At 41.6% G+C, this 25,381-nt stretch overlaps 1 protein-coding gene across 1 annotated transcript in view; it reads right to left on the bottom strand.

Moving 5' to 3' along the window:
• Positions 1 to 453: 453 nt before the first annotated feature.
• The window catches only part of FBLN5 (fibulin 5), a 47,358-nt gene continuing 22,430 nt past the window's right edge, over positions 454 to 25,381 (bottom strand). The window contains exons 5-11 of the mRNA XM_075503450.1: positions 14,472 to 14,594; positions 11,142 to 11,258; positions 10,054 to 10,173; positions 7,108 to 7,230; positions 6,438 to 6,564; positions 3,347 to 3,542; positions 454 to 1,304 (exon numbers count right to left, since the gene is read on the bottom strand). Of these exons, the coding sequence (XP_075359565.1) occupies positions 1,143 to 1,304; positions 3,347 to 3,542; positions 6,438 to 6,564; positions 7,108 to 7,230; positions 10,054 to 10,173; positions 11,142 to 11,258; positions 14,472 to 14,594 (968 nt within the window). The 3' untranslated portion in view covers positions 454 to 1,142. The remainder of the gene's footprint in view (positions 1,305 to 3,346; positions 3,543 to 6,437; positions 6,565 to 7,107; positions 7,231 to 10,053; positions 10,174 to 11,141; positions 11,259 to 14,471; positions 14,595 to 25,381) is intronic.

A 25,381-nucleotide genomic window follows, 5' to 3' on the forward strand; every position in this document is an offset into this window, starting at 1 on the left:
TGCCTATGGAAACTGTGGGATCCCATTGTCTGAGGTCTGGGTACTGGTATAGTGGGGTCTGCTTTGCGGCCGAGGCATGAAGGATAAGACTGGTCCAAGTCCTTTTCAGCTTATTTTCCCCAATGTTAAGAATGTAGGAGAGAGACTGCACGTGAGCAGAACAACTCATTTTTTCTGAAGGAATTTGGATGGGTCTGAGCTGAGTGGTCCTTGAACCGGAGATTAGCTGCAGCCTTAACTACGGTTAGTATCACTACCTTATAACCATTACAAACTGTTTGCAACTACCACATTCAGGAAACCAGGGAAAAATGAAGTTCTGATTCTCATCTGCTCTAAAGTCCCTGGACACTACTCCGGCAGTGGAGGCCTGTGTCAGAGTCTGGGTGTAAATAGGCATAACACCCTAAACATTGTAAAACATACCAACCAGTGATAGATTTCTATGAACTCTGTTATATGGAAAGATTTAATACAGGAAGGAACCCAAACATGTGACACTTTGTTAGAAAGTAGAAGGTTACATAGTACAACATGTATTTTGGAATGAATTTACAATGACTTTTAACTATAAAATAGAATCAAAGAAAAAAGAAGTGAAACTAAGACAAATGTAGGGTGAATTGAGACAATGTGCCTGACTGATAATTCCAGAGACAATTGGCAATGTAAGTTAGCATTTCTGAGATCCCTTGTTTCAATAGGTGGCTTTTTGTTTCTGTTTCTGCTTGTTTGTCTGCTTTCCATTTATAATGAAAAAAAAGGCAAGATTGCAAAAGCCAGCTTTTTCCTCAGTTTCTTTGGTGCTTTTTGCTAAGCAGCCTTGGAGCTACAAAGATTCACAGTCTTTCAAACATAGACTCATTCTCTAGAAGTGCTTACAATGGAAAGAAGAGTCCTTAAAATATATGACCACATAAAGAATCATATGGGATCTGCTGACAATACATCTTCAGATGTCTGCATCCTGGTAGGGACTGTGCATGAAGAGGCCTCCCTCCTCAGACAGGCATAGGTCACTGGGCCTGTGGAAATACTGGTTTGGTTTAGAGCTGCTATACGTACTGGCTTCTGAGGAGAGAGTTCTGCAGAGGAGGAACCATCTCTTTTGTTTTAATGTTTCCAGGGCACAAACTCAAGGTTTAGAAGGAGTACTGTGACACATATATCCTCAGCCGGATGACAGAGCTTCCTCTGAAGTTGATGACGGTGTTAACAGTGATCATTTCCAAGTCCAACTGGATAGTACGGGGCCCCTTCACGGGGCGGGTCATCACCAGAGTAGCACTGATCGGTCCCGTTTGCTGTGCACAAAACAAGAGGAAACAGGTGAGATTTTGAAAAACGGCTCTTGAAAACTATCATCTCAGGTGGGACCACATTATGGCCATGGTCTTTGAGCAGCCAAAATAACACTGTTTTCTGCTGCATTGTTGGAAGCTACTGCAATTCATGGGAGAGAGAGCTTCATTTCAGCATTTGGCTCCATTTCAGTGTTTTGTATGAACTATCACCTTCTACAGTTTGCAAAGCCTTTGGGAGCACTGCACATAAAAGGAGCTATTGAACATAGAAATTTGCTATTGTCCAAATGGGAAAAGATGAAAACATGGATTTAGGGTATGCACAAGCAGTGACACCTTTTTTTTTGTGCGCGAGGTATTATTTTGTTTGATGTAAAGAGCACCGTTACTTTGAAGCGGCGAGCACCAAGGAGGGTTACGTTAACAGAGCTTGGAGAACAGATATTCCTATGTGAACACGATCAGAGTGTGTTGTATAATTGCGTATGTTAACGTTGCAAAACCTTACCCTCTGAAGAGAGCTTTAAATATGTGAAGGCGCTTTAGAAAAATCAGTCTTTTAGTAAGTGGAAGCAGACCTTTGAAATGTCTGGCCAGAACAGTGGATTATGAACATTTAAAAATCAGAGCTTCTGACCTTAAAACCAAGTGCAATTTGTTTTCCAGCAGAAACACAAAGCGGGACCTGCTTTACCACGAAACAGAGCGTTTGCATTATCTCTGATCAGAGAAGCCCGACAAAGCCTTGAGGAGGAGCCGGGCGGGCTGCCCGGGCTGGGCTGTGGGCCCTGCTGCCTCAGCCCCCGGGGAGCAGCGGCCCGGGCCCCGCTCCCCCCAGCGCCCCTTTCCTTCCCGCCCGCTGCTCTCGCTCTTCCCAAAGCAACGGGTAGGCACTACCTGCTGGCTGCCAGCCTGGCATGGGAACGCTGCTGCTGCCAGCGGAGTGACAAGGACGGCTTGTGCAAGCGGAGTGTTTTGGGTGACAAATGAATGGGTGTGTGATAAATAAAGAAAAGAAAACTAGCAGACTCAAGCAACGATGCTGGTCGCTGAGCCTTAGCATCTGGTGGATCGACTGAGATGAGGAGAAAAGGTCAGTGGGATCAGTAATGACTTTGCAACAGGAAAGATCTTGTGAGATGTAAGTGATCGTTCTTGGACCACTTGTCATTTCAGCATTTTGAAACCTTTTCTTTTTTTTAACAGTGAGAATCTGAGGCTCTCGGGAGAAATGTGTATTGGAATCTACCGAAATCCATCATGCTACTGCTTTCTGTGAGGCATGGGAACCATCAATAGCCACTGAACATCACTTAATGTGAATATCACAGCCAGGTTTTGCCTAGGGTTAAAAATCAACCTTCTGAATGCCACCACCCCCAGTGGCTGTGCCTCATTCCGTGCAGACACTTCCCATCACCCCTGCGTGTCAGAGGTGCAGTGAAGATGACTGGGGAACAGAGATGTCTTCTGAGGAAAATTCAGATTAAAAAAAAAAGTAGTTGTGTTTTTTCTGACAGTGTCTACATAAAATGTGTGTTCTCAGTGAAAAAAATACATAACAAAAGAAAGAAAAGAACGCAGAAAGTCAATTCTTGGGATAAAAGGGGCGGGGAGAGGGGGGTTTGCTTACTCTTTTGGTTTTCAGATTTTTCAATTTCCCATGTAGAGTTTAATAAAACAAATGAGAAACGTTGACTCTTTCAGTGACAATTACTAATTGTCCATCAAATAAAAAAGGGTTTGGCACAATAGTTTCTCATGAGCATGGGAGACGTAAGCTAATCTTAGACATGGGTACAGCCCTGGACTTTCCTGAACCTAATGTCTCATAAAACAAGCGTGTTTGCTTTGAGTGGGTTACCTTCCCGAAAGAGCCAGCAGCCCCTGCAGATCAGTACACCGCTCTCCATGTCTGCCTGTAAAAATGCCTCATACTGAAGGTTTAAATGGTATTCATTAAAACTGACTTCAGCTATCAGAAGGGTATTCAGCTAATGAGAAGGTACTCTGTGTTTTCTCTCAGTGAGCGCCAGACTTACCCGCATGTAGAACTCCCTGCCCTCATTCCCTGATTTGATTTGGAAGATGTAATAGGCTCCAGGGTAGCGAGTCGTTGCTTGCATCTGAAAAATGTCAGAAGGCACAGACCGCCCGGACACCATATCCATCACTCTGTACAAGATGGTGAATGGCTGATCTCTGCAACCGGCGTTTTCAGCTGGACACATGCAGCGGCTAATTGTCAGAGATAGGATTGTCATCAGGGGATACAAATTGCTGTAATATTTGATTCTTTATATGCAAATACAGCTGCATAAATAAATAAACAAATAATGTTGTCGACCAGCTAAAAGAATCAATGAAACTTGTAATGGATTTTCTCACTTTTAATATTCTCTGTGTTGCTATTCTGGCCTACCTATATCCCTGCCTTCTTTTTCTTGTCTTCTACACCAAAATGTCTTGGCATCCTTTGTCTCCATAGATCACTCCAAAATCTGTACTTTCTTTAAAGCAGCTCTGCAGGTGTAGAATACCCGGTACATGTCTGTTCTGATAGTAATTTAAACTGAACTGCCTCAAAATAATGTTAATTATTGGATCATTTCACTGATGGTGCTACATAAATGTTGTATTCTTTGTTTAACAATCTTTTACATACTACATGAAGACATACAGTGAGACATCCTGGATCAAACAAAGCTCTAGCATCAAATGCAGAGCCCTAAGGAAGAGCAGGATAGCAAGCCAAGCATATGAGGCTTCCACCAACAGCCTCCAGTTGTGTGTGACTCAGGAAATTCTTGAAACAAAAACGTCTTCTGTGTATTCATCAGCCCTTAATGCATTTCTTAGCCATCAGCTTGTCCAGCTTCCCCTTACGCCCACGTGACTGTTTGGCATCCACAGCCCCCTGCGGCCGGGAGCTCCACAGCCCCCTTCACCTCTCTCTGCACTGCCGCTTGCTGACTTCGTCTGATGCTCCCAGCTCTTCTATTGAAAGGACAGCACCCAGTCAATCCCTGCTCATCCTCCTCACGCAACTCAGGGTTTCATATTTGACCCTGTTCATGGCTGAAGAGTCCTAACTTAGTTGTTTCTCACAAGGAAGCTATTCCATACTTTTGATGATCCTCATTGCTCTTTATGAACCTTTGTCCAGTTATATTTCTTTTGAGAGGAAGGGAAAGAACTGCACGGTCTTGAAGATATGGGTACACTATGGCATGTGCTCTAAGGATGTTCTCTACCTATTAACACCTCAAATTCAGATTGCTTTTCTGACCTCTAGTGAGTACTGCAGATCATGGAACTGTCTATAACAACCCTCAAATCTCAGTTTGGATCAGATGATGATCAGATCAGTGCTCTTTATTTAATTTGTGAATTTGGGATTGTCTTTTTACTTTACATTAATCTACACCGAATTACTTCCGCCATTTTTATTGCACAGTCATTGAGGCTCCTTCTGCAATTCTTTTCTGCCCACCGTTTTCTCTACTGTCCTCAGATACTGTTGCAGACTTTGCCCATCTCATGGTTTATCCTTTTTCCCAAGTTGCTTACAAATATGTTGGACAAAGTAGGTCCAGCTTAGACTCGGCAGAACTTCACTGTAAAAGTTGACAATTTAATACTATACTCTATTTATTTTTTATCTTTCAACCTCTTATTCTTCTGTGCCTGGGACTTTGCTCTTACTTATGGCTGCTTAATTTCTGTAATAACCTTATATGAGGTTCTTTTCAGAAGCCTTTGGAAACCCAAACAGACTGCATCAGCCCATATGCCCTAGCCACATGCTGCTGATTTCTTCAGAGAACTCTAATAAAGTCGTGAGGCAGGATGTCCCTTTATAAAAGCCATGTTGGGGAATTTACTTGAAAAGAGTTGGGTCTTTTTGCCTATTTTTTCTATAACCTCCACTAGTGACACTAATTTCAGACAGTTCATCTGGCATGTCCCCCATAAAAAGGCTCCTGGCATTACAAACACCCAATTCCTTCCCCAGAAAACACAGATGCAAAGAATTCTCGTGGCTTTTATACTGACCACTTCTAAACATATGCCACAAATTAAACGCAGTCACATTTAGACATGAGCCAAAGCCACCAAACACAAAGCTCAAGAGATCAAGAGTTCTGGTGCAAGTTGATCTGCAAGGACTCCATAGTTGGGCTCTGGGGAATTTGGATACAGGGGCTTCAGATATTTCAAATTCCAGTTTAAGACTCTACCACTTCTGAAGGTAGGTAAACCCAGAACTGGAAGAATAGAATGTGTCTGCTCCTCAGCTGCCCTAGTTCAGAAAGCAATTCAGAAAACATGAATAAATTATAATCGAAAGAAACTGATTCTTCATCTCTTGCCTTTCTATAAAATACATTAGGCTAGCAAGCAATCCCAAGTAATTGGGTTTAGTGCAAACACTACAGATGAAATACTATGGGCTGCAATATATAGAGATCTGTCTGGAGCGGAAATATTTTGAGCCCCAGGCAAATACCTGCAAAAAATGTAAAAGAAACAGCCAATTTTTAGAAATGTGGGATCTATTTTTTTTCTCGCTCAAATAATTCCAAATTTAGATAGTAACAGTGCTAACAGCCCCGTCCAGACATACCCAATTTCTGGACAAGGCAAATCAGTCTGTGGACTTTTCAGCACTTTTAACCTTTAAGCAGTAGGAAACTACTTGTATCCTGCCATAACTATCATCTAATTTTTTAAAGTACTTCCCAGACATAAGCTAGTTAATATTTACAGGAAATACTCATACTAATAAAACAGGCTGCATTTGAGCATATATGAAGGCAGTTAGTAATGTAAGTAAATGTCTCTTACTACATTACAAACCTTGCTGTTTTCTCTACTCACTGGTAAGTGTTTTTCCGGTCTAACTTCCCACACATCTGAGTATTATATCATATCCCACCTGGTGACCCAGCAAGGAATTGCACTTTATTATTTTTATAAAGCTTACCAATGGTAAATGCAGCAACAGCACGTATGTATAGCTCTCTAGACACACTTCATGGCTGTGTTGTAAAAATGCAGCTTATTTGGTTCACTCTAGATACACTTCACACAGATAGAATTTGCTTTTGTGGCTGTGGGTATGTTACTCACTTCTCATTAATCTGGATATAAGGATCCTCACATCTTACTGGGTCTAAACATTTATATTCTCCTGGGATATTGAAACACGTTTGCTGCGGAGTGCAGGTGAAGTTTCTGTTTTCACATTCATTAATATCTAAAACACAAGAAACAAGAGAAAGGCTAAAACAGGGAAATATGTGCAAGACACCACTCTTACAAACCGGTTTCCATCTTAAGGAATTGTCCCAAAATTCATAACACTCTTGCACCATGAGAAGTGGCCTCTTGATAACTGGCCCCTCTTTTAAGATCAGTTTTTACTCCATTCATTTCTGCTTATTGGAGTGCTCCCATATGCTAAGTGCTGCAAAAATAGAAGAGAAATTGGCTGTTCAAGCTCTCTGACCTCAGAGAATGGGAAAACTAAAGAGATGTGCAGCACAGAGGAGAGCATCTGAGGGCTTTCCTGTGTAGCTGTTTCCTAGTCAGTAAAGTCTTGCTTACGCCAACACACCAGTTCACCTCAGTGGGACTATTCACGTGATGACATTCTTACCAGAGTTACATAATTGGCCCCTATGAGTATTTCACTGTGCAATGCCAAGACCAAGCATCTCAATTCTTGAAAACCTCTTTCCAGACACAGGACCTATTTTCTGGTCCCCTTGGGTTTTAATCAGCGCAGGAATGTTCTTACCTTGGCAGCTTCTGCTATCGTCAAGCAAGTTATAGCCCGAAGGACAGATACAGTAGTAAGAACCAGGCGCGTTCACACATTCATGCTGGCAGAGGAACTCTGAGAAGCTGCATTCGTCCATGTCTGCAGTGGCAAAACAAAGTTTAGTGTCTTTGGCTTTAGAGTCAAAAGAGCAGTCCCACAGGCAGGAGGCCATCCACACTACGTGCCCATCACCCCAGCTGGAGGTTGGCACCCTCCAGCTCCCTAGATCTGCAGCAACCTGGCAAAATGCTATACAACAAGTTCTTGGTTAAACATTTTTCTCCTAGGGAAACCAAAGCTGCTGCTGAACACAATGCATGGCTTATATTTATTTATTTTTATTTTTGAATACCTGTCACCAGTTGGCAATGTTTTCAGTTCTGTTTTACGTCAGAGATAGAGCTACTCCAACAACAAAGCTGCAACTGTAATTTGAAAGGAGAGACTTGGCAGTGGTTCTCTTTTCTTTTTTTTTTTTTTTTCTGGAGAGCAAACTTCCCTTTCCCAGGGCCACATGGGTCCCAGCACTACTCCTGTAGCCAGCCCTGGCTGTTTTATGTTTCTTAGCCTCTAGCCAGTTACTTCCAAGGCATTCCAGCAAGACTACAGAGTTCATCCCACCTTGGGTCAGACCTACTGGAAGGCCCAGCCATCTCCCAGATACCCAGGAAGCTAAGTAGTCTGTCAAATCTCTGACTGAAAGCAGAAACTGTGCTCTTTTCCCCTTGCACTCATGAATTGACCAGTCATTGTATTCTGCAGAACTGTGCTCAAGCGAGGAAGACGAACTTCAGAGCTGCACATGGAGGCACGGCGACTGAGGGGAAAACACATGCAAAGGCGCTAGACTGAGGGAGGCTGCAGTTAATCATTTCCTTATTTCCCTGGTCAGGGGAAGAAAGAAACAAAGGCCAGAGCCCCAGCCAGGAACTCCCAAGTTCTTATTCCCAGCTCTGACATGTTGATTCTCCCAGGCAAATCACTTTTACTCTTCAGACTGAATTTCCCTTTCTTCTAAATTGGGCTCAGTCCATTTATCCATTTTTGGTGTTTTGTGCAGATGGATTGGAAAGTATTTGAAGTCCACATATGTTAAACTGGCTTTATGGCTGCAACCACATCTTATCAAAAGGGAGATGAAAGGAACTCTACACCTCCTGTTATTGTGTGATTTGCCCCAGCGCGTTCGCTGAAAAAAACACCTTCCTGACAAAACATGGACCGAGGGCTGACTCCATAAAGGGACCGATATATCACCCACCTCCTCGAGGTGTCCTAGCCCAGACCTCCAGCACGTTGGATTCATATAACCTGTGCTCAGCTGCTGTCAAGTGCTGGAGGGACTTAAAGCCCCAATGATCCTACATTTCTGCTGCTGAGCCCACACAGGACAGACACACCTTTGCTGTTCCTAAACACTTTTGGCATTCTGCTGACTACCTGCAGAGGACAAGATGGCAGGCATTTCAGACCACATCTAATGCGTATGCAAGACCTCTGTGATTAGAAAATAACGCCAGTGTTGGGAAAGCCAGGTTGAAATCTCTGCCTCTCTCCTTGAAATGGGGCAGGGATGCCTCCCATCTTCAAGGTAAGCTGGCTGCTAGGCCATGGACTAATCCAGCAGCTGTTGAAGTACATCTGGATCCTGGGTGTCTCATAGGAGTGTCCTCCTAGCCAGGCAGTCCCTTTGCGAGCCTCAGTGATGTCTAGTGATGGCTTGTGAAGAGAAAGAAGCTCATCCAGAGAAATTTGACCTGCTTTGACAAGCATTTTCTTGCACAGAATTGTCAAGAAAAGGTTTTCTGCTTGCAGCCTGGGTGGTGGAAAGTCCTTTTTGCTGGCTTAACTCTCAGACATGAATGAGGCTCAAGCACCACCTCTTCTGTCACCATTTTGTACTGGCAATGTTTATGTGGCATTGCATTAAACTTAAGTGGTTCAGGCCCCCAAGTAGCTCAGGAGCACATAAAAAGGTGCAGGAGTCTAACTTAGAAGCAGAAAGTCCATTAGAAAGCAGAAAACTTAAGTTGGGTGTTGCAGCTCTAAATGTTAAATGCATAAGACTCTTCAGAGATTTAAGTTTTTGTTCCTTCCCTTTCAATAAGGAGGTTTGCAGGGAAGAGCAGCTTTGGAAACACTAATGTATACAGATACTGCATATCACATGTCTCTCTCAGAAACAGCATGTTACATCTGTTTACTGTAAATTAAAAAACAAGTATTTTCCAGTGCATTTTTCCTTCCAAGAAATATTGGCGGGATTCTCTAATTTTATCAGGCTGTGAGAACATTAAGCACAGAAATAAGTTTTGACTTCAATTAGAATAAAGCAATAAAATAAAAACAAAAACAAGAGAGGAAAAAGCACAGTGACATAAGCACAGTTTCTTCTGCTATGTGCTGAACAGATTAGCAATAGCTGTACTAAGAAACCATATATTGTTTCTGAAGTGTAGCCAGAGCCATACAGGGGAAACTGGGGAAGGTTTCAGGCAGAAGTGTGCAGTCGTAAGAGCAAGAAGAATACATACATTCAACAGACAAATGGAAAAGTACTTATATAAAGTATTTCTTTAATCATGGAAGAACATTCTAGGACTATCCCTACTTCACTTGCTCTACTAAAGCTTCCTGTTCAGCATTACAAAGCATTTTCTTACGTTTTGCTGTTTTCTTGGAGCTTTTTAATATTGAGCTTATTTCTTTAAAAGCATTTGCAGCCCTCCTCCATTGTGCTTTTCTAGGTATTTGCTGTGTGCTTTAACTGGAAAGAAGATCATATGAGTTGCAGCTATCCTGCTGCTAACCATGGACCAAGGCAAAAATCTTTTTAAAAAGCATGTACAAAACAATACATTGGAAAAAGAAAACTTAATAGAATTAAAGAAACCAAAACAATAGATAACTAAAGACAGTTACCACTGCAGTTAACTCCATCAGCTTCCAGTTCGTAGCCAGGTTCACAGCGGCAGAGAAAAGAGCCGTAGGTATTGACGCAGGTCTGAGTGCAAGGGTTTTCGCTTGTACATTCGTTCATATCTATGGGAAACCAATGCGCAATGCATCAGTGACTTCTCCCCAAACTCTATTTTCAATTAATTACTGTAAAGCATTTCAAAGAGATTAGCTGTACAGTCAGAATGATTTGTTCTGAAAAAATATAACCAAATCAGCATTGTTTATTGGGATTCAGGCTGATGCCTGGAAATAGCATGGTGGAAACACAAAATGCATGGAAATGAAGCATTTTGGGAATGTGTTCAATCAAAAAAATAACATGGAAGATGGAGATGAAATATTTATTACAAATGCTTCTGTCTTTATCCTGCAATTTTAAAACCATTGAACTGATTTTGTCATAACAGACCTGAGACAAAATGCAGCAGGATATTCCTGAGGAAGATAATGCAATGAGGAATGGTCCTCATGGAAACCTAGGGCTAAGACAAAACCAATTTTTTTTTTTTCCTTTTAGGACATTAGCAGCTTCTGGACATCATTAGCACAGACCATTTCCTGCAGCATGTGGGAAGATGCTCCCTGCTTAGCTAGGGAGAGGTTTTATGAAGAGGTTGTGTTGACTTTGATTGAGGTAGCACATCACAGCAAAAGGTGGTCTAATGCTCAGGACCCTAGTCTGGAACTTGGGAGACTCAGATCTAATTTGCTGATCTGACAGAATTTTCCTGTCTCAGGTGCGTCACACAGTGTCAGATTTTAAAAGTAAATTCAGTGCCTAAACTCTTGGTAATTTCAGGGAATTGAGTAACTCTGTATTTCAGGGGGCTTGGGCCTCTGTGCCTGTTTCTCCTGATACACTGGTCACGTTGCACCTGTACCCCTCTGAGGTACTGTGAAACTACAGAAATATCTCAGGCTGACAAACCTATGAACATTTTCAAAAGCAGTGTTGGGAAGGTTACTTGTATTCTAAAAACTAAGCAAGTTTTAAGGGTGTTGATGGGTTGGGTCCAAAGATTTCAGTCACGGTTTACCATACACAGTACCTTGGCATGATCTTCCATCATCATTAAGGGTAAAGCCTGGGTTGCACGTACAGGAGTAGGAACCGGGCACATTGGCACACAGCTGCTGGCAGTAGCCGTAGCGACATTCATCTATATCTATAGATGGGAAAGATGAAAAGTAGAGTGGTCTGCATTTTCACATGCAGGTACAAAGCAGCAAACACACTGAGTCAACGGTAGCAATAACACAGAACTAACCCAGCGTACTGGCTACGGATATAACAGCCAAACTTTCAGGTGTTCAGACCCAGAGTTATAGTTAAAATACATCTCTATCCAGAAGAGTGTAGTAATGTGTTTTCATCCACATCCAACATCTATCAATATGTCCTATGAACTGATTGTCGTTGCTGTAATCTTCAGCTTAACGTGATGTCCTCAGGAAGCCCAGACTCAGTCCCTTTAAGCAGCTTCCTCTAAGCGTACCTGATAGCTGGCACAGCCCGTCAGCACAAGCACAGCCAACGTTGTAGCAAAGTTTTGTCAGAATCAAAATAGAAACCTTTTTTACCTCCACATATACCAAAACTACTCACTAGAAAAGCAATAAGTATTTGTTACTAAATACTTCTTTTTTTAGAGAGGATATTCTTTAAAGGCTTTTTTTTGAATAGTCACATTCACATTTTATATGAATTTTTAACTGACAAGTTACAGACTCTAAAATGTAAACAGTAAATTTAATGCCAAAACAGCAGTTTGGGCTGAACTGCAGCATTAGCAACACGTGCAACTGACTGTTACAAGCACAAGAAAATGCTGTAAGATACGTGTGATGGTAAGTGCTGAAGAATTTTGCCCCCTGACTAACAACTGGAATGAAACACCTGGAGTAGTTGTCCTTTCCAAGGCTTTACATTTCCTTTGGTATCAACTGGCTTTTGATTTATGGAGATTTTTTTAATGGCTACTCCAGTCAGTTTTCCAGAAGGAGCAAAGCAGGAAGGCACAGATTTTGGTGAAATAAGCCCCACCGTAGGTTCCAATGCACGTGAAAATCAAAATTACAGTATTTGCCCTATGGTTCACACGTATACATATATATCTGCATGAATTCCAGCAGTTCATCATTTGTTAGCTGAATTGGCTGCTTCCTGTTTTAGTGTGAAATATTAAGAACATGTTGGGAAACTGAATTCTTGAACTACTTGAACATTTACATGATGTGGTAATACCACAAAAACAACAGTGTTGTGAGTCTGTTGTATAAGTAGCTACATCCTGCAATTCAAGTTTATGTTGTTGGCCTCATTGGGGCAGTTTTGCCATAGAAAATCTCAGGAAACCATTATGAAAATGTCAAAAGTCTTGGAAATACTCTCTCTGTGTAAAATAACAGGGACACTGACACCCAGTTTTACCCTTACTAGCTTTTACTTCCCACTGCATTCTAAATAGCAAGATAACCTAAAGGCGAGGGTCAGCTATGGTATGTACACCAGCACTAGGCTTGGCCCAAATCCTGCAAAAAGTGACATGGGTTTTGAGTAAATTAATACCTCATTTCACTGACACAATCCATTACTTTAAATACAAGCTTTGGCTTTTGCAGGACTGTTATCTCAAGAGTGCTACATTGTGAGGATAAAGACTTTTACAGGGTTTCTTCTTGTGGGTGGGTCGTGTGGATACGGCTGTACTGGCTCCTCCTGTATGAACTTTACTGGGATAATTACAACAGATAGAAGTGTAGCTTTTTGTAACCATGGTTTACTAACAGTGCACCAAAAAACCTTTCTCTAAAACGCAACCCAGCCCTCTGATTACAGTAAATGGTCTTTTACTGCTTTATGCCAGCAAAAATCACTTCTCCAAGGCCAGTGGAAAGTGTGGAAAAGTGAGACTTTTTTGACACTTAGGGAAAAATATCACAACTCTAAACACAATTTGCTTTTAGCTCTTTGCATTGCCTTGTAATAATCCACCCCATGATTACTTAAAGTGGGCAACGCTGGGATGTTATTGCCTATTTTAAATAGCATAAGCAGATACTTGAATCAATTCAGCAATGAAGCCATTTCAGTTCTCTGGTATATCCATCAAGCAGTAAAGTACTTTAGAACCATGTCCAAATCCTGAATGCTGCACACAACCCTTTCGTTTGGGCTGTAACTGGGAGAAGTAAATGGGTAACAAAACAGGTGATGCAAAGCAGAATCCCCCTCCCTGCCCTCCCTCATCCCCACCCCATCACGTATGCCTGTACAACCCCTGGCACAAGCTTTTTTCCCAAGAGAAGAGGAATTATCAGAGATTAAGGAGCGGGGGGCTTGGAGACTTCATATCCCAGGGGAACTACAAGACAGTGACTCCCCAAAGTGGCTATGGCTGCACGGACCCCAGCTTGGACGAGGCTCAGCTCTGTCCCTGCCAGGTGAGTTACCCAGCAGCTGTTGGCAGTAGTTAGGAAAGCAGCCGGGAGTCAGTCCTTCACTGGAATTGGTTCTTGGGAGGAGAAAGTTGGAAAATAACTGGAGAGGCTCCAGGGATGAATGGGCAGGGAAAGCCCGTTCTCCTTCCAGCGGAGGTGTTGTGACAGGACGGTCCAGCTCCGCAGAGCTGGCAGGCAAACAGCCTGTGCCGAGGGGAAAAAAATAATGAGCAAACTTTAAAAAAAACCCCAGTTGTATCCTACCTCCTAGGTCCTATCTATATACCTAAAATTAACATCTACTTCATCATCCCATGGGCATGTCAAGTGAGGGGAACGGGCTGGAGGAGAGGGGAGCTGGAAGGTTTTCCTGTGCTGTTTGTTGAGGGATGTTTTTTTCAACAGGCCTGAGCTAAAAGGATGAACAGGACATTGCTGCAAGAAAAATAATAAAATTGAAATAAAACTGCTTGGAAGCTACCAAAACGGCACCCAGTTCAGAGGTGATTTTTTTCTCACCTCCAAGCAAAAGGGTTGGTTAAATCTAGGGATTTACTGGCCTGTTTCTTGGTATCAAATACTGATCCCTTCGGGTCCACACTGTCACGGTGTGGAAGAGACAAGTCTGTTTGGGAATAAATCTTTTTGTACACATGCTTGTGATTGATCTTATACTAAAGGGAATCTGTCAGACCAGGAATATGAAAATCCCACATGTTACATGGATGCTGGTCATATGGCATTTACATCTAAATTTTTGTTCCGCGAGGGAGTCTCTCTGCCAAGCATACCATTGGCACTTACAAAGATGAAAGACAGGTTCCACGTAGCCGAAGGTTTAACCGTGTACTTGACAAAGATGCTCAGTGACATTGTTTCAGCTACTCATAGGTACACATACACAGATGCTCAAATACCATATTGCACGAGGTTTTTACCTAAACACTGGCCTTCTAACAGCCAGTAGCCTTCAGTGCAGGAACAGGTATAGCCCCCCTCAGTATTTATGCAGATCTGGGTGGGGTTACACTGGTGAGAATCTGAAGCGCATTCATCCACATCTGCAACACAGAAATACAGCAAGAAAATATTAGAAATGGCAATGACAAAAGATTGTTCACACTGTACAGGGACTTGTGCTCACAATGTGTACACTGGCTCCGTGCAGGGAACCAAAGTGTGGTGGAGTAGAGAGAATGGCCATAACCTGTAGTAAAATTCATAATAATAAATGTCTGAGGGCAGTGAGAACTGAGGGTGCTCATCAAATCTCTCCCATTTGCAGATGACCCAGTGTTTCTCAGAGCTCCTCAAGAAAGCGATTGCATTACCTCGAGCTTTTTATTACTTCCACACTTGCTTTGCCACTGAACTGTGATTTCCCTGCTACAGGGCAGTGTTCAGCCCCAGGGAAAGGCTGCTGAAAGGGCTATGTAAGCCCACTGCAGAGGAAGAGATGAACGGGAGTTCGAGAGATGTACAAACACAACTCAGACATATAAAAAAATTACTTCCTACCCCCACCAACACAGAATATCTCACTGTAATTTTTCTGACAGAAGGTTCAACCAAAATCAACCTTTACCTGACAAAAAAAAAAAGTATACTTTCCTGGAATCAATTTCCTGACAATAAAACTGTCTTCTTTTAAATTTTTTTTACCATCCTTACTGTTTTTAATGTATTTTGGTTTTTATTACAACCCCGTAGGGTGTTTTTGTTGTGGGCTTTTTTTTTTTTCCCCCAAAGGAGGTGAATAGCATTCCTACATTTATATAAGCCAGGACCCTGGAACCTAACTGATTAAAAATGCCTTCAGAGTCAGAAGTTCAATTTGAATCCCTTCTTGCTCAATCTCTTCCCTGATGTTTCTGGCATCGGGTTTGCCTCTAGATGTCAGAAATGGAAATATCAAAAGATAAATTATGTAATTTTTTCAGCCAACTCAGATTTCTATGTTTTATTTATTGATACCTAAACTATTTTTTATTCCAGCATACTGTGCACTGGCCTTTGCTGAAGTACTATGTCATCCAAGCAATGCTACTCCCTTGATCCCCCCCGATTCTTAACCCAGACTTTGTTGGGTCATGACTGAAAGTATCTCACAAACGCGCTGGGCTGGAGCAGGCAGCAGAGGGCAGGAATTACGTCTCAGTATCTGCCCCTGAGGCACCTAGCCCAGCCAGTCGGCTGTAAAATCCCAGCAGTCCTGAAATAACTGATCCAAGCTACCACAGCAGCATATCTAACATGTTCAGATATATAAATAAATACATACATATTATATATATGGAGAGAGTCTAGAGTTCTTATCTTGCCAACATCCGTACCAGAGCAATTTATGATCAGTCAAAGCTGGTAAGATAACAAGAGTGGCACAATTAGAGGTAATTAACTCTGTCAGAAATCGGTTCCCACATATTTATTGGCCAGATGAAGGTTGGCAAAATGGTGGGGGAAGTGGGAAAGGGGGAAGATAACAAGTCTAGACTATATAGGTATGTAGATATGTTGTTCAGTTCTGCGACTGGGCTAAAAATTCTGGATCCTCCCTTCATACAGCGTATCACACATAATTGGTAGTATTTGAACACAGATTTTATCTAACCATAAATTTAATAAGAATGACGTTAATGTTTTCTAAATGAAAAAGCTTTCTATTTGTCATGTTTGCTTCTTGTTTGAGGAGTGGGACCTTGGGATCTGGCCAATTCTGCTGTTTCTAGCCTACCCCGAGCTTAAAAAGGAGATTTTCTTTTTCCATGCTCCCTGCTTCCAGTAACATTAATAGGTGAAGCACAGTGGAGACAAAATGAGGGTCTTACCACCTATGGTATAAGGTAGCAGTGCTGTTTGAAGACTACAGATCCTCCCCTCTTCCTAAAGGTGCATCTTTCTTGCAGGGGTACAACGTGCATCCTTCCCCAAAAGCAACGGGTGGCTACGGGATCCTTTTTGTTCCCAAGTCATCTTTGTAGCAGTTGCATGAGCAGCAGTACAATCACTCCGGAAAAGTAAGACATCGATCCTCTTTTCTTTGCTTTCTACCAGGCAGATTTCTTTGCTTACTCCCAGTCTTCACCTTTTGTGGTGGTATTGGAGACATATTTCCATTTGAATGCAAAATTTTTTACAACGGAGGCTGCCTGTGGAGTTTCTGCTGTCCTTAGAAAAACCTGATCAACCTGAAGTTGTCTATGCAGAATACCTGACTCCCTGCATTTTACACTGAATAATACCTCACTGACTTCATTAATGAAGTTTTATGCAACCAACAGGTATAAACAGCTTTACTGGTAGCATCAAATCTTTTTGCTTGGGCCTGAGCGCACACACCCAGTTCTATATTACATGTCTCTGGCTTTCTCTAAGATTGCCCCTTATCATGATGCGCCATTAAACTCTGACAGACCCAGCCAACGCAATCGAATCAATTCTTTTTGGCAAGCAGCCTTCTCAGTTCAAACAAGTAGTATAATACCAGCCTGTCTGCCAGGGGTTATTTACATTATATGGGTTCACTAAGTGAAAACCGATATTTGCACACTGAGAAAAATGTTGGTGCAACAATTGGCTAACCATTAGGTATCCTCTTGAAGAATATTGGAGCTGGGAGACAGAGGGTGCCTTGCCCAGCCCATTTACACAGTGCAGCATACAGTGAGAACTGGTGTGGTTGATAAAGTCAAAACTAGACATTTCACAGGGAAAGGAAAATAAAAAACCCAAATTATTTCCACTGGGGAGAAAACTAGCCATAAAACTTTGAGAGATTGCCTATAATGGATTCACTAGACTTAAGTGCCAGCATAGAAACTATATCAAAACACTCCCAGGGCATGTTTGGCTGAGTGGAAAATTGCAAGTGGAAACAACCTGACAGCTAGTCAATAATGTGTAAATCATTTCTTATTCTGGTTGCACAGCTTATTTCTGTCCCATTCAAACATCAATCTTAGGTGTGTTCATGCCCTGGGACTATCACTTCAAAGCTCATTCGTACCGCCTCTGCCCTTGTGATGGGTCATACACAACAGTAGAGTAAAACTGTGATGCTAAATGTGCATGATACTAAATTGTCAATCGCTTTGTTAGGTTCAAAGCAGACAAGACAAATTCAGAGAACAGAAAATTGTAAGGACTCCTCAATACAAAGATAGCATATGTGGCTAAGAAGTCCCTAAGATGCAGTTTTCTGGAGCCTGGAAGAGTGCCTCTGACCCAGCATAACTTGTGTTGCAGTCTTCACCATGGAAAGAAATACTACAATGAGTTGTCTGAGCCTCAAAGTGAAGTCTAATTAGCTGGAGAGCAGAAGAGTTACTACAGTGAAGCAAGCTAGCAAGAAACCCTAGAAACCCCACTAACCCCATGCAAGGAGTTAAAAGATTGTGATATTTGATGATTTTGGCATCAGTACCATGAAAGTATCAGGTGGTGTCACCTATCACTGATATCCGAGGATGGTTTTCATTATACTGAACCTACTTTTAGTACCTTTCATTGCTGAGATCCTTAGAAAACATTATTTGCATCCCAAGAGCAAGTCTAGGTTTTACTAATAGCTGGCATTATCGAATACCTCTTCTGTGATTTGGCTAGATTACTCAGTATGTGGCTACAAGAAGAATTGCCATGAGGTGAACTAGGAAACAAATATAAATTAGATCTGTCCTCAGTGAAAACAGACTAAGGTACCTGGTAGTTACTATGCAGGACAAAGAACTGGCACAGCAGCAGTGGCCATGCTGTGGCTCATGTGCTGAGAATATACCCTGTGGGAACTCATCCTTGCTCTTCATCTTCCACTGCCCCGCTTCCTATTTGAAAAATGGGAATAACAAAATCTCTGTCGTAGTCCAGCCTCCCTCACCGTTCAGCATCTAAAACTATTCGGGCAGGGCCTGTCCTCATATAGGCAGAGCCAGTTCACAATTAGTCCATTTTTATTTGAAGCCTTCCAATCCTAACACAAATCAAACTGTACTACGAAACCCTGCAATGTCCCACTTGGTGATAAATATCAATGCCCCTGGATTTTAACCATGAAATTCAAGACTAAGGAATTAAAAGACTAGCCTGCCACCACTCAACCAGACAGAAGCAAGAACAGGTCACAGATGTTCCTGACCTGTAGTCCTTCATGTAGCCCAATACAACCTGCCCCTATTATATGAACACTTAAAGATTATATGAACACTTAAAGACTTCTTCAGAAATTTTGTGCAGCCTCTACATTGGCTAATGAGATCTAAAGTAAAAGACTAACCATCATTCTGAAAGCATTATGTTCTACTAGGAGACCTCAGAGGCATCAAAGGCTCTTTCAGCTAAACTCTATGCTACTCACAATGTTACTATTCTACCCTAATGGTGCATTGAACCTCAAAGTTTCCAGTAGTTAGTGAAACAGAGAGAGAACTATTGACACAGTCAGTGGCAAATTGAAAGAGTTATCTAGCTACCATACCTCTTCTTACCCTTACAGACAGGACTGGGACTGTTGCTGTGAAATTACATATGAAAACAAGAGGATGTTAAAGATTGTCATACCTAGTAATTTTGAATAAGTCCAAATTTTCCCAAAGTCACTAGTGACTGGTTGACTCCTTAGTGTGCTGGTTTTGGCTGGGGTAGAGCTAATTTTCTTCACAGTAGCTAGTATGGGGCTATGTTTTGGATTTGTGCTGGAAACAGTGTTGGTAATACAGGGATGTTTTCATTATTGCTGAGCAGTGCTTACACAGAGTCAAGGCCTCTTCTGCTGCTCACCCCACCAACGAGTAGGCTGGGGGGGCACAAGGAGTTGGGAGGGGACACAGCCGGGACAGCTGACCCCCACTGACCAAAGGGCTATTCCACACCACATGACGTCATGCTCAGCATGTAAAGCTGGGGGAAGAAGAAGGAAGGGGGGGATTTTCGGAGTGATGGCGTTTGTCTTCCCAAGTAACCATTACGCATGATGGAGCCCTGCTTTCCTGAGTAATGTGAACACAAACTGTGTTCACATTACTGCTCCCACAGCTAGTTCCAAGGGCAGAAGTTCAGGCAGAAGTCCAGACTGAAATGAAAATTTGACCTGAAGTGGGAATGATTCACTTTGTTACTTCCCAACTGAATACTGAGAGCAACTGCACGGCCCATCCAGACCACTGCTCTCTGCCTCCTAAGAAATACCACCTAGAATGAATGCAGAGCCTCATGGCTCGAAGCCATGAGTTTTAAAGATCTTTGGTTTACTGACTGAATGAGAGAATAGGTAGGCGGCATCTCCATATACATTTGTCAGGAAGCCCTTGCTGCAAGAGCCTGAGCCCAAATACTCCAAAATTAACCACATCCCTCTCCCTTAGCTCAGAGTGTCTGCCTTAAAAATTTATGGCTGTGGTGGTTTGGTCTAGTGACCCTGGGGTGTGATGTTCTGTTTACTTGACATTTTGACAGAGGTGAGGTGGCTGGGGCAATGAGGTTTCATTTGGGGACTGGAAGGGTGGAGAAAATTTTTTTTTTATATTTCTGGCTGACTGGCTGCCTTTTGTGGGATGTGATGTGCTGATGCTTTGTTTTTATTGGTACAGATTGTATTTTTAATGGATGGCAGGATGCCTGGTGACTGGATAGATATAATTTACAATGTCAAAATAAATAAATGAACTAATTGTATTTAGCATGCAAATTACTGGCTTTGTGTTTTATTATCTGTAAAAGCTAGCAGTAATCTTCATGGATTCTTTAGAATTTAGCCACATCATAGAACAATGAATAAAATTTTTAATTAATTGCCCATAAATTAAAAAAATGAAATCATTTAAAAGCCATGCATACAAAAAAATGGGGCAGCATATTAATATAGTCAGAAAGAAAACCTAGCTGTCAAACTGCAGCTCAACACTGCATCTCACCAGGGAGGCTAATTCTTATCAGAAGATGTAGTGATCTTCTATATTGTCTCATGTCCAGAAAGAATTCAGGACTGAGGCCACTCTCATTTGTATCAATAATATCACAAGAAATCACAGCATAAAAAGAAAACCAATACTCTAATCCATTGAATTAAGACCAGACATATTCAATACTGCTCAAACAAAAGAGGCGAAAACTAGGAGACCAGAAATCTCAAGAGGGAATCATAAATGTGGAATCATGCTGTGAGTGTCTACAGGATCCTGAGGATTTGGTTTTGGTCCACTGTTTTCCACATTTGGGATAAAATGCAGAGGATCACAAGCTGGTGGAGTTACAAACTAAAAAGTGAACAGAGCTCTTATATAAAGGTAATTTGCTAGGTATGGTGGGCACATTTGAAAGTGCATTTCAAGGCAGACAAATACAAGGTCATATATCAAGAGTAAAAAATGTTGGTCATGAAATTCACTCTGGGGTCATTAAAGATAATAACTTGAACATGAACTTTTCCTGACACAGTGTTGCTGAAAGGACAAGTATAAACATGAGAACACTGAGTAGACACAGGAAATCATTCTTACCACTGTATATTGCATTAGTAAAATAATTACTGAAATACATTTCTGGGGTCAAACATTTCAAAAAGCGGTATTGCGAAGAGATCAGGAAATCTCTGAAGAGTAATTCCAAGTCATGAAAATTTGTCTCAGAGCAAGATAATGTTCCATTTAATAATCTATTTAAGAAAAGGTTCAAGGTATATTTGCCTGTGATCTATAAACATCTTCATGGAAACAAAGTTTTTAGCTGGAGATGGTCACTAAAGCTAGCAGAAGACAATGGGATGAAATTCAGTGTTTAGGAGACAAATTGAAAATAAAAATAAGGCACAAACTTTAGTAGTACTACTGATTACCTATCTGGAAAACATAATAAAGCACATGGTAGATGTTCCCTTACTTTAGAGCCTTCTACCTGAACAGTATTTCTTTGAAATATACTGTAGCAAAAAACTGTGTGCTTGAAACACCAGCTGCTGGGTAAAGTTCTATGGCCTGTGTCACAAAAAATACAGATTATGTGTTCAAATGTGGTTATGTGGTGTCTTAGTCTTCATTGAATGATTTAACACCATTCAACGCTTAGTTATTTTTATCTATATCCATAACCATCACACCTGAGATTTTCTGCTTACCTTACATCTTTTTGCATTTCCTAGGCCATTAGGAGATCTGCCTTGGCCAATGAAACTACTGAAAATGGGGATAGGAATTTGTAAGGAAGTGATTTCTCCTTTGCAAAGATTTAAAGGTACACATGTGCAATTTTTCATTTTTTGTTTGTACTTTTATCAATGAATTTGATTTTTAGTGAGAGATATTGTAACTCTCATGTTTGTAGTAACTGCAGAAAAAATATGGAAAACTTAGAAAATGTTCATAACATTCTTATGCTAGAAGATGTTGAGTCATCAGCCTAAAGATGTTGGGCATGCCAACCACCTTCCTTTCAGGACACATAGAATGATTGCATATTTATGAAGCATGAAGCAAGATAAAGAGGAAGAATCCAAGTTATTTCCACAGACAATCTGTTGAATCAAAAAGCCCAGAGATGACTAAACTGCAGGTTAGGGGAAGTGGCCATGCAGGAAGTAGGAGACTGTTTGGCAAGCTAAGTGACTTTAAGAGGTGGAAAGCCAGGGGAGAAAGCCAGCAGACAAGAGGAGAAAGAGCAGAGGTGCTTAGGAACTGGACGCACCAGCCCACTGGAAGGTGAGGTCCAAAAACTGTAAGCAAAGACACTGTTCGCCTTTCTTCTGCTCAGAAAAACAGGACTTTGTGCATAAACAGGACTTTATGCATTAAAGAATACAGAAGGAAACAAAGTCCTTAAGATCAGCTCATCAGTTCAGAGACAATATCAAAGTCTTTCAGGAAAAGACTTTCTTGCCGAAAAGCTACTTTTAAAAGAAAAAAAAAGTTAAATAAATATATTGATGAGTTTCATTTTGGTATTTATGCGCATGTGGTTACAAAATGCATGTGGAAAGCTTACCAAAGAAGTTCCATCCCAAGGAGATGATTTGCACCTGCCACTACAGGAACAAGGGAGACTGCTGCCTTGTTAAGTCCATGCACTGGTGTTGAAAGTGGCAGGATCTGTGACTATGCCTATCTCTCCGCAGACGTGGTCCGTGCTCGGGGTGCTGTGACCGTTCCACTCCCTCCATGACAGCTCCATTCCCTGCTGGCTGGCAAGGTGATAACGCCCCTAGCAGAGAGCTATCATGGAAGGACGTGGACTTATCATCTCTGAGCTAGAACCACATTCTTGGAGACTTTGGTGATTAGAAGAGAAACTTTGCTTGGACTCTGTATTCAAGAAGGAAGCCAATGTGGATAACAGATTTCCAAGACGATATGCTTTTGGCAATGTGCGCTGTTTCGCAGATGGACTGTTACATTTTGTTCTATTTGGAACATACTTAGCATGCTTGACTTCCTTTCTTAAGTAATGAATTCTGATAATCATGCCACAAAATTCTGTGGGTCACAGTAGTAGCTATGGCTGTGTTTCCTTCTTTTGATCAACCATTGACAAAAGTGGGTATGCTTTTGCCATCATGATTATTTGAGAGCCATTAGCACCACGGGGTTCAACACAGTAAGGCTGAAGATTAATTTGACAGTTATGAGAGCACAGGTCTTGCAGATCGAAAAAAGTTTGCCATGGAAAGTCTTCTTCCCCCTTCTGCTAGGAGGTGTGGGTGATTTGGGGGCCCTACTTCTTTATTTTATTCTGTCTGTATTTTAGTCCCGCTGTTGTACAATCACAACCCCACTTCAAGGAGCTCACCCCACTTCAAGATACAAAGTTCTTGCAGAGAGGCTCAAGGCTGCGACCTCGTTCCAGAATCTCTGTCTGCTCAAACACTGAAGCTTGTTCAGTCATTTATAACCCTTGGGGCTCCATTTTAAAATAATACAAAGATTGGATGTCTATTTTTTATAGGAATAATTGCAGGCCAGGACTAAACATCCGAGCTCAGTAACATGGGTATCAGTTCCAAGATTACTTGGAACAGAGCACTTTCCCCAGACTTCTCCCTCACTCCTTATTTGGACACTGAGAAATAATTTCCTCAGTAGTAGATTTTTACTCAGTGAAATCACATGTTTTCTCAAAACTTTTTTTTCTCAAGATAATTACATTTGATAAGAAAAAGGGAGAAATAACAATGCCACATTCCTAAAGTGCAGACTGAAGCCAACTTCAAACTGCTGCTGTGTGGGGTCAGTGTTTTTCTCCAAGGATGACTGACCCTGCTGAGCTTGGACACAATCCAAGATCAACTCCCTAAACACCTGTTTAATTGCATATTTCAGTGTCTGAGGACTGACTGTTGATTGCTGAATTAATTTTCTATCTGCATCCCATATGCATTATGTTATTGGTTGATTGCTAAACAAGGATTAAAGGATTTTTTCACATAGATGGTCAACCTGGAAGTGGATACTAAATAGTGTGAGGCTTGAATCTGTAATGCTGCTCCTTCTGCCTGGTATGAAAATTGCTCAACATGTGTCACAGGTTCTCGATCTCCTGCCAGCTATCTGAGCCTTTCCTTAGCTAGCACACTTTTAACATTACTCAAAGATGATAAACAACAGCTAAACCGTGAAAGGACTTCGCTCTCTGAGCACAGTTCTAGTCCTGCTTTTGTGATTGAGATTTATAGGACAGCCGTGCAGAGCAGCATGCAAGTGCCTAGCAAGGGACAAAAGGGGCAGCTGCCTCTTCCCCTTCTGCTCAGAACAGACCTAGGCATGGTTCATACACTTGGCATCACCTGCATGACCACAGCTCCTCACTCCCACCAGTTACCAGGGCTCCCTGTTGGTACAAGATCACACCCAGTTGTGTGGACTGTTTTGGGTGTCCCATGAGAGCTTTTGCACAAATGCACAGTCCACATGCTAATTCTGGGATCAGAAATGAGACAAACTTTTCAATTAAGGGCTTTGCTTAAACATGGAAACTCCATGGACTGGAGCATAACTGTACTCTCTGCATTCATGATTTCCTGTTGCAGGTTTTGCACAACTTATGAAATCCATGGTCAGTGCATGTGATTTGGGAATCTCAGTTATTTCCCTGCTGCACTTATGCTATTCCAAGTAGCTGTGGTACAGCAGAACAAGAGTGACCCAATTACCCTTCTGGAGTGGGGTAGAGATGTGTTAGCATCCTACTGATGACACTGAACCCGCTGAATTAGGAAGTACCAAGCAGCTGCTGCTCAACATGGTTTCATCTTCATCAGCAGGAAACATATTTTTCAGCTGAATAAATGGAGCGTTACTGTTGTACTACCCATTTCTCAAAATTACTTATTTTGTATGATCATATGCTACACTGAGATCCTGTTGGTAGGGTGATGAGAGGAGCCAGTGAGCACTTACTGAGAATACTCCCAGCTGCTGGGAGGTTATGTAAGTGACACTTTCTATTGCAATGGAAATGAAAAAGATGTGCAGTCAGAGCCAGGAAACGCGCACTGAGAAATTAAAACATACTTCTAGCAAAAGGGCCTTACAGTGCTCCCTTTACTGCATGATATGAAATAGTCTCATGCAAGAACCTCTAGAGAAAGCTTATAAAATTTCACAGAAGAGAAGTAGAACCATTAACACAGAAGAAGTGAATTTTCTATGGCTGAATTGTATATTTTTCTCTGCAATTCTATGGGATAGCTTAAAAAGACCCTGTAAGAAGGAATATATTAAAAATATCGAAGTTTAAAGCACTATTTTTAAACACGTCTGTGAAATCCTATTGGCTTCTCCTCCAACAAAGTCTTTCAAAGACTTTTCTGTTAGGGTACAGAGCATGAGAGAACTAAAAGAAGAGAACTGCTATTCCCACTTTTGCT

Source organism: Mycteria americana, chromosome 5 (assembly GCF_035582795.1).
Source record: "Mycteria americana isolate JAX WOST 10 ecotype Jacksonville Zoo and Gardens chromosome 5, USCA_MyAme_1.0, whole genome shotgun sequence".
Taxonomy (NCBI): Eukaryota; Metazoa; Chordata; class Aves; order Ciconiiformes; family Ciconiidae; genus Mycteria; species Mycteria americana.